At 52.8% G+C, this 9,573-nt stretch overlaps 1 protein-coding gene across 3 annotated transcripts; it reads right to left on the minus strand.

Annotated features, from left to right (window-relative positions):
* Positions 1 to 3: 3 nt before the first annotated feature.
* Positions 4 to 7,529, minus strand: CUEDC2 (CUE domain containing 2). Of its 3 annotated transcripts, none has more exons than XM_043925784.1 (9): positions 7,374 to 7,529; positions 1,851 to 1,937; positions 1,378 to 1,521; positions 1,222 to 1,283; positions 1,014 to 1,135; positions 748 to 927; positions 547 to 608; positions 405 to 465; positions 4 to 329 (listed from the first exon to the last, which is right to left on the minus strand). In XM_043925784.1, the coding sequence occupies exons 2-9, from the start codon at positions 1,922 to 1,924 to the stop codon at positions 183 to 185; spliced, it is 852 nt and encodes a 283-aa protein (XP_043781719.1). In that variant the 5' UTR covers positions 1,925 to 1,937; positions 7,374 to 7,529; the 3' UTR covers positions 4 to 182. The 3 variants fall into 3 exon arrangements, with proteins under 3 accessions (XP_043781719.1, XP_043781718.1, XP_043781720.1); XM_043925783.1 differs by having other exon boundaries at positions 1,851 to 1,934; positions 7,374 to 7,528; XM_043925785.1 differs by having other exon boundaries at positions 7,313 to 7,388.
* Positions 7,530 to 9,573: the final 2,044 nt, after the last annotated feature.

A 9,573-nucleotide genomic window follows, 5' to 3' on the forward strand; every position in this document is an offset into this window, starting at 1 on the left:
ACCTTCCTGGGGCTACCTTTTACTGTGCCTGTGGCAGCTCCAAGAGGAGGTTAACACTGTGGAGCAAAGAAGTTGGGAAGGAAGGGGGACAGGAGTTAGGGCGGGCCCTGTGTGGTGTGTAGGGCTTCTGCATCCCTCTGGGATCTAAGCCTAAACTGCTCGGGCAGAGTCTGGCAAGTGCCTCAGTGGAAGCGGTACTTTCTGGCTGGCTTGAGGTTGATGTATGTGGCCTTCATCTCCTCGGCCTCAGGGTTCCGCACGTCTTTGAATCGCTCCCCTTTGGTGCTCACTATCTGGTTGTCGATGTATCGGATCAGCTTCTTGGGAGCCTGTCAGGCAATCAGGCAGTGAGCAGCGGAAGCCTGGAGACAGATGCACCCGCTCCATGACCCCGACCGTCTCACCTCCTTAGGAGCCATAGGACGGTGAATCTTCTGATCCTCTGCGCTATCCACCATCATGTACCTGCCAAAAACTGGCTCAGTGAAGCTCCTGCCACCCTGGGAAGACCCTCAAAGGTCCCAGCCCTGCCCAGCCCAGACTCACTTCTGCAGGATGAAGGACTTCAGCTCATCCTTTTGGGGGCCTCTGAGACGCCTGGGCAAGTCCTGCAGAGAGAAGCCAGGTGTAGGTCCTAGGGTACCAGCAGGGGAAGCAAATGGGGCTAGGCTAGGGGCAGGGGCTTAATGCTAAGCTGGAGCGTGGCTGAGGTTACATGGGGTTGGGGGGGGTCCTGGCAGAGGATACCTGGTTGGGGCCATCCCAGGCTGGAGGCCCCTCCTTCCCCTCTACCAGCATCTGCACAGCTTCTTCCAGGTCCCCTCGAGCTTTGGCCAATACCCACTGGGCCTGCTCCACTGAACAGGTGGGGAAAACCTCCAGGAGTACGTCCACTCCTGGCAGCAGCTCTTCCTCAGGGCCAGCTGCCTGTGGGCATAAATATTGACAAGAGGCACTATTTCCTCCTTTCCAGCCCCCTAAGCTCCTTCACTGGTACTCTCCTCTACCAGTACCTCATCTTGGGTGTCCCCAGCAGAAGACATCGTCTCTTCTTTGAGCTTTTCACCCCGCTGCAGGGGCTCTGGGGAGATAGATACCTGACCTTGGACCTCAGAGCTCTGTGGCTGCACATTCTCTTAAAGGGGCAGAAAGAGCAACAGGTTTGTCAGGGCTTTGGAGGAGGCCGTTTGAGTCACCCAGGGGCCTGATTCCCAGGCTCACCTTTGTTCCTGGCACCACTCAACTGCCCTGAGAGCTTCTGGATCATGTCTGCTATTGTACCCCTGAAAAGACCAGGAGGGTGGTTAAAGGACAACTCAACCCACCCTCCACCATCAGCCAGTCCCTCTCATCCTCTTGGCCCCAAACAGGCCCTACCTGGGGATGTGGGCAAAGCCGGGTACATAGGCCTCCATCATCTCAGTGAAGGCTTCCATGTCGAAATTCTCCTCTGATGGGCCTGAGGGGCCCAGGTCCCCAAGAACCCCGAGCACATAGGAAAAGATGACGTCATCCAAGCCACTGCAGGAAGGGGACAAGACAAGCCCTGTTAGCCTGGGACTCCAGCCCCTGGCTTCCTGGGGACCATGAGGCAGACCTCAAGCCTTAAGCCTGGAGAGTATCCCACCCTCCCCCTTCCTCAGAGATTTGGTCTCCCCTCTGTTCAACAAGGGTGACGGGAACAGGATGAGAGGCAAGGCCACTCCAGCAGATCACACTCAGCCCTTCCGCATCTCAGGAACAGGGCTGAGTGCTCCCCACCCCAGTCTCTCCACTGGCCAGGGTCAGAGTCCTGCCCAGCTGCTCCAGCACTGGCCCAAGCATGACCCTTCTAGAAGAGTAGCTTCTACCTGAGGTCGGCCTCTGGGAGGTGCGTCTGGACAAAGGCAAGGAGGGCCGCACTGACAATCCTCTCCAGCTCCATGCTCTCTCCTCTGCTGAAGGGATACAAGATGGAGGCTTGTCAGGCCCTCTTCTGCCTGCCCCTGCCCACCAGGTCCAGGGGCAGCCAGCTCCTCCCTCCTGCCCTGCTGTGGAAACCATTTGTTGAAGTTGCCCATAGCTTCCAACTCTGGTCCTCCCCCGTTCCCTCAAGCAGAGCCACAGCCCCCCGCCTCCCTATCTCTCCACCTCCTCCAGCCTGAGTCAGGACAGGACACTGTCTCAGGAGAAAGTTTCCAGAGTGGAGGTTTCCCTCCTCCCTCCCCGTGACCTCTCCCCATCTCTCCACCCCACACCCCAGAAGTAGGCCCAGATCTTCTGGGAAGATGCCAAGGTCTTGAGGTCACATGCCTCCTGGCTGAGGAATCCCATCACTGAGAGGGCCACTGGGCCCCCAAGTCCAGCCACAAGGGGCCCATTGTCCAGCCCCCCAAGGAGCAGGCCTCAGGACTGAGCACAGCCATTCCCCTACCCAGAATGGGCCACCCACCCTCCACACAAAGGGGCTTTTCTGGCTTTGGGGCCCAGATAGAAGGGGAAGTCTTTCATGAATTCTGTCTCCCTGCCTGGTCCTTGCCCTCCCAGCAGCTTGGGGCTATCTACAGAGGCTGTCCATTCTCATTCCCAAGGCCTACGATATTCTAGAAGATCTGGCCTTTGCCTACCTTCCAACCTCACCAGTCCCTCCTCGCTCACTCCACCAGCATCCTTGGGGTCCTTCAAACTTATCCAGCTTCTTCCTGCCTATCTCTTCCAGATATCCACATGACTCACCCCCTCACCTCTGCCAGGGCTCTGCTCAAATGCTGCCTTCAGAGAGACTGTCTCTGACTAACCTACCAAAAATAAGCATTCTCCATACTCCCCAATCTTTTTCTCTGCTTTATTTTCTACATGGCATATACTACAGCTTAATGTTATTTTTATGTTTATTTGCTTATTGTTTCTCCTCCCCCATAGAATGTAAGCTGCAAGAAGAGGGAGTTGGGAGGGACTTTGTCTTATCCTTAGGTATAGCTCTAGCACTTAGAAAAATGCCTGCACTTAGTAGGTGCTTGATAAATACTTATTGACTTGTTTCAATCCTACTTACATGCTTTTGACTACATAAAGTCTGTATTTGGTAGTCAAGAACACACAAGTGGCAACAAACTGCTCCAGATCCACAGGTCCAAATGTCAGCCTATTATCCCAGTTAGAAGACTCAGGAGCACCTATCCCCAATTCATCATATCCTTTCCGCCTGTGTACACCCACTCCAAACAGGCACCTCCTCCTGTTTCACTAGCTGACACAACTTGCTCAGCTGCCAAACCTGAACTTGGGAGTTACCCTGAGTCTCACCCTCTCTCAACCCCACCTGCTGCAATCAATCAGTCACCAGGTCCCGGTCAAGGCTACTGCCTTATTATTCTCCATTCTAGCCACTTTCCCCCAACTTCAGTCTGGCTTCTGCTCCAACATCTCTACCAAATCTTCTCAGGCTAAGGTCAGGAGTTAACTGTTTTCAGGTTTTGGTCTAATTGTTTTTGTTGTTTAGTTGCTAAGTTGTGTTCAACTCTTACGCAACCCCATGGACTGTAGCCCTCCAGGATCCTCTGTCCATGGGATTTCCCAGGCAAGAATACTGGAGTGGGTTGCCATCTCCTTCTCCAGGGGATCTTCCAACTCAGGAACTGAACCCACATCTCCTGTGTTATAGGCAGATTCTTTACCACTGAGCTACTGGGAAGCTCTAATTGGTCTAATTAGGTTGTACCATATGAATTTGCCAATATTATCCATTTTTTATCAAGAAAGAGAGAAAGAAAGAGAAAGGCCATTTCTTATACTGTCACCTAATATTTGCCCTTTCAAGCAGCATCAGTATTGGCCTAGGAGGCATCACGTCCTCCTGTTTCTCTTCCACCTCCCTGGCCATTTCTTCCCCAGCCATCTCTGCCCCCCTCTCCTCTTTTCCCCTCTAACTGGCAGCAAAGCTCAGGCTCAAAGCTGCTTCTCCTCTCTCTTCAGTCTGCACCCTCTGTCTCTGGAAGATCTCATCTGGGCCCACATCTTCTTGTTCCAACTCCATGTCACCAATTCCCAAATATCTAATCCTCTAGTCCAGCCTCCTCCTCTGAGCTACACACTTGTACATCTATGTCTCTGACACCTCCATGGGGATGACTTAATGTGTTCCAAACTGACATTCTCCCAAGTCGTCTACTCCTCCAAGGCTGTCCCCAGCGTACACATGTCCATGTACCCAGCTGTTCCTGCCACAAGTCTGAGACCAGATGCTGTCAGGATCCCTGACACCATCCTACCCTCTGCCTTCCCACATCTAATCAGTCACCAAGCCCTGACCATTATCTCTCAACACATCTACTTTTCTCCATCTCTCCTCCCACGCAGCTCCATCTCTTGCCTTAACTGCAAGCATCCCAATCCTTCTCCTCACCACCATCGTTCTGCCAACAACTTATTCTCCACAAAGATCATGGCTGTACAATCTTTACCAAAAAATCATGTTCTTCCTGCATAACATCTAGCCATGATTTCCTGTTCCCAGATTAGTCCAGATTCTTTTTGTGGCCCTCAATTCAGGGCCTTACTCTGTGCCTCTGTCTTTCCAGCCTCGTCATGTACCACTCCCCCACCCTCCCCACCCAGATCACTCCCCTCCACCCTGGCTTGCTTTCAGCTTGTCAGCACTCCAGCTTTTTCATGGCAAGGGTCTCTGCATGAACTGTTTCCTCTGCCTGGGTAACCTGCCGCCTCCACCCCTTCACTTGCTAACTCCTCTCACCTTTCAGGTTTCATTTTACAGTTTCCTTCAAGGGATGCTGTCCCTGACCCTCTAGAACTGGTTTGGTCTCCTCTATCTTACACCCTTACTGCAGACTACACTTTTCCTTACTTAACAACACCTTTTATAGCTATAATTTAAAAAATTACTGGGGCAATGCTTAATGATTCTTCCATTTGCTTCATGAGCACAGGGACTACACACCTGGTTTATTGATCAATGTACACTAATAAAGTTACTTCCCACTTCACAAATGAAGAGACTGAAGCTCAGTGGGTTTAATGACTTTCCCAGAGTCACCTGGCTTGACTGTGGTAGTCAAGAGATAAATCCAGGACTTTCTAATTGAGTGTATATTCGAGGGGCTACTTTGGGAATGGGGGGATGTCAAGACCTCCAATTGGGTTGAGACAGGGCTGCCATCTACAATTGCAGTTCCCTGGTCCCCTGACTGGTAACACAGAGTTGCTGTGACAGTACAGGGTCACTTGGTACAGCAGAACTGAGAAGCCCTATCTTACCAGGGGAGGTCAGCCTCTTGCTCCAGACCCTAGTATGGGCCCTGGTGAGGCGTGTAACTGCTCAGACCAGGCATACCAGATCTCATCATGCTGCTCCCCCAAGAAGTCAGCCCCCTGTGGAGACCAACATCCACCCCAGGTTATACCACTCCTGGCTGCTACCAGTTGTCTGCCAACCTCTGCGAGGACCAAGGTCCATGGATGCTGCATGAAAGCTTCTAGGGAAGAAGCTCTCAGGGATGTAGCTGATGCCTAGCTTCTAACCAAGGTCCAAGAAGTTATTCATGAGAAACACCTCACTGTGCTCAAATAAAAGTCCTCCTGCCCTGAGCTTTTGCTCTGGCTTGTTTCCTAACAGAATGTCCCCCTTCCTCCTGTTCTTGGGCTGCCCAAACTCTCCCCAGCCTTCAAAGCTTGCCACTTCTTTCTTTCACCCTTCTCCACCCCTTAGGCTTCGTTGGCATTCCTTTCCTACCCAGAACCTTCTCCTAATATTTCTCCTCATAGTCCCTGAGTTGGGGAAGCTACAGTCCAAACAGCCAACCTTCTCCAGGGTCAGAACACGATTTCCCCAAGACTTTTCAAATTCTGAATATAGGCCACAAAACCCCATTACATCCTGGGAGCTCTAAATCAGGGTTCACTGGTTAGTTGCACCCGTGAAATGTGACTGTCATCCTGTCGTGAGTCTTGTTTGAATGTCTCTGATGAAGGTAATAATATTTAGCGTTTACTGACTGCTTACAGGGCTTCCCAGGTGGCACTAGCGACCCTCGTGGCACTAGACAAACAGAGGTGGGTTTGATCTCTGGGTCCGGAAGATCCCCTGGAGGAGGGCATGGCACCCACTCCAGTATTCTTGCCTGGAGAATCCCCTGAACAGAGAATTCTGGTGGGCTGCAGTCCACAGGGTCTTACAGAGTCGGACATAACTGAAACAACTTAGTACTCATGGATGACTGCTTAAGATCTGCTAGGGATTGTTCTGTGCTCTTTACATGTATTAACTTACCTAATCCTCACAATTACCCTAACATATAGATACTAATATATCATATTATCCCATTTACCCAAAAGGAAATGGACGCATTGTGAGGTTAAGTAACTTGCCCAGGGTCACAAAGGAAGTTAATAGCAGTTTTATACTCAGGCAGTCTGGCTCCAAAACCTTCACGGTTAACCACCATACTACACAACCTTTCATGATGCAAAGGGTCTGTCCCCAACCTGTGTTCTGATCCTCCTCTCCTCCTTGGCTGGACCTCTTGCCTACCTCGGAATCTTTGCTCACACCATTCTCCCCACTCAGAATGTCTTTGCCCCTTTGCCCCTCACTTTGCAGGACTCACTTCCTCTCCGGCGCCAAACCTGACTGCCCCATTCTCACTGGCCAGGTGGCCTGGGAATATCTCTGGGACGGCACAGCTCTGGACTCCCCAGATGCTCAATAATGCCTCCTCCCTTCCCCAAACAAATTTAAGTGAAACTGGGGAAAGAAGTACTATGTTGTTCCCTTCGGGTGAGGGAGACCAGCAGGCCACGTGGGAGGAGTCCTGGGAAGCAGAGTGGAAGAAGCCCTGGGCACTCAAGAGTCTAGAAACTCAAGAGTTTAGAAAAAAGAGGTCTTCACTGCTTCTCCCAGACCCTATGAAGCCCGGCTCCTGGGCCCTGGTACATAACGCAGGTTCCACAGGACATCATTGTCCCCTGACCCCCAAGGCAGCTATTAGAAGCACCAAGGGGACCGAGGAGTATACGGGATTCCGGCATCCAAAATCAGGCGGGAGTATAAATGAGGGGTGATGGGAGTACAGGAAGTGGGGCCACGATGATGGCCGACCCCTGAAGCAGCAGCTCCCTAAACGAGCTAGCGGGATACCCTTAAGCATCCAGAATAGTGGGCCCGAGGGCAGATGGATGCGCTTGCGGCCCTGGGGAACACATGATGAGGGAGGCCTGAGCAAGCCAAAAAGTGCCTTGATACAGGCCACGGTGCGAATCAGAGATGGGGGTCCGGCGGGCCCCGGGGGTACCGTGGGGAGACACACAGGAGGGGTACCCTGGGTCAGTGCTCTCCGCGACTCTTCCAGCCCTGAGTCGCGGCCTGGAGGGGGAATCACCTGCTCCGTCGGGCGCCGCCGGCGACTTGTCCCGCGCGGTGCAGCTCGCATTCCCCCAGCCCCACCAACGAGATCAAAGGCGGGACCCAGAGCGGTTCACTTCCAGAAGCGCTGTGGTGGCCATTTTTAAGAAGGGCAATTGCCCATAAGTAGGCGGGGCTTCTGTTTCCATTCTCATTTGTCTCAGGGTTTTGGACGGGCTCCCGCGGCGGCCAGTTTTTTGAGAGTAGGGAGGAGTTAGGCATGAAGATGACGCCATGGGTGGAGTCTCAGGGACTGACTGTATCCCCTCCTAGCTCCTTGTCTGCCCAGACCAAGGACATTTGGCCCCACCCAGTGTATTCCCATCCACCTTATTTCCTAGCCCCCCAAATCTCCCTTAAATCCTGTATCTTTCCCTCGACTTCTCCTTGTTTTTCCCTTCTTCCCACAGACCCGTGGCTCACTGGTTGATTCTGGTGGCCCCTACTCCTAGACCTGGTGTTCCCCAAATCCCACTGTCTCTCCTCCTACGTGTCCAGTCCAGATTCAAGCCCTGTCACCCATCAACTCTTAGGTACTGACTTACCCGCCATGCGTGTGTGCGCGTGTGTGTTGGGCTCTTTGTGACCCCATGGACTGTAGCCCCCAGGCTCCTCTGTCCATGGAATTTTCCAGGCAAAAATAGTGGAGTGGGTTGTCATTTCCTCCTCCAGGGGATTTTCCCAACCCAAGGATTGAACCTGCGTCTCCTGTATTGGTAGGCGAATTCATTACCACAAAGCCACCAGAGAAGACTATCTGCCCCTATGAATTCTCTTAACAGCAATGTCTCCCCAAGATGAGGGTGGCTACAGGGCATAAGTTTTGGGCCCTGGAACCTGGTTTGGATGGGGGGAGGGACAGCAGGTGTTCTGAGGACCCACCTGAGCTCAGATCCAGGATCCCTGCAGGCCAGTACCTTAATGTCCCTATTGGCAGGGCTCCTCATTTAGGACAGGATGGCTGAACCCCGGTACCCAGTAAAGTCTCAGCTTCCTCTTTCTGTTCCTGCTACCTCAGCTTCCCAGTGCTATCCAGGGGGGAAGCCCAGAGCCTTCCCTTCCCAGAAGTCCTTCAGTGGGTCATGATGGAAAGAGTTCCATTCAAGGATGAGCTGTCCCATTCCCAGTCATGAGGCTGAGCCTCTTCTCAGGTCTAGTCCCCCTGTAGGGTGCTGGGCGCCCAGAGATTGTCCCTACGCTGAGGAGCTCATGGTCCAAGGTAGAAAGTCCCATTCTCTCTTCCTTAAGGACAGAGGCAGTGCCAGAATATGGAGAAAAACGGGATCACCACTCCCTATTCCAGTCCTGTCCCTCACTTCAACTTCCTACCTCCCCACTGGGATTCTCTGGCCTCAAAGAGAGCAAGATGTGGGCTGGTGGGGAAAGGGAGCAGGAAAGGGGAGGAAAGAAGGAGGGAGCACCTTTGGCGTCGCGTCTCCCATAAAAGCCCTGCTGCTGCCAGCCCGGTGCTACTGGGGTTAATGAAGGGTGGGGTGACAGCCACTTTGAACTCTGGCCAAGCAGGCCCCTGGGAAGGAGGTGATGGGTAGCTGCCAGGCCTCTAAAGACTAAGCTATCGCTCCCCTCCCCCAGTCCCCGATCCGTCCTCCCTCTCCTCTCCATTGCACAATACTGATGCCTCTTCTCTCCCTACCACCCCCATTACAGGAATTTCCATGTTTCCTCAGTAGAGCCGTCCCTAGTTCCAAGCCCAGACCCTGGCGACCATCCCTGAGACTGTACCTTTCCCCCTCTCCCACAGCCTGTTTCTTGAATGGCAGTGGATGTAGCTACTTATCATGGGAAAGAACTTCCTGAGGTTTTGGGGAAGGACCATTTAGGAGGAGCCCCTCAATTCCCAGCTCAGGTTCTGGAGGGTCTCAACTCTGTGCAGTAAGTGTTGGGTTCTGGAATCAGACGACAGAGGGTGGGCTGGGGAGAGGGCCCACCACAGACACAGGGACACACACAAACCGTAATCAGGAACTCCAGGGAAACACGAGTCCCATGTGACATCCATATTGCCTGGGCCTTAAGCCCCTGATTTTTCTGTCCTCTCAGGTCTCAGTATCTCTCCATGGAATGGGAATAAACTCCACTTACGTTTTGGATGCAGCTTGAAGCCACATGAGGTAGAAGGAGGTAGACTGATTACCTCCTCCCTCCCCATTCCGTGA

The sequence above is a fragment of the Cervus elaphus genome, chromosome 15 (genome assembly GCF_910594005.1).
Source record: "Cervus elaphus chromosome 15, mCerEla1.1, whole genome shotgun sequence".
NCBI classification, from domain to species: domain Eukaryota; kingdom Metazoa; phylum Chordata; class Mammalia; order Artiodactyla; family Cervidae; genus Cervus; species Cervus elaphus.

Excerpts from the sequence above, each read along its gene's own strand:
- CUEDC2 (XM_043925784.1), bottom strand. The coding sequence starts at position 1,924 with ATGGAGCTGGAGAGGATTGTCAGTGCGGCCCTCCTTGCCTTTGTCCAG. Across the intron at positions 1,136-1,221 it reads GAGTGGTGCCAGGAACAAAG|AGAATGTGCAGCCACAGAGC; the intron begins GTGAGCCTGGGA and ends TGCCCCTTTAAG. Across the intron at positions 928-1,013 it reads CTGGGGACACCCAAGATGAG|GCAGCTGGCCCTGAGGAAGA; the intron begins GTACTGGTAGAG and ends TTATGCCCACAG.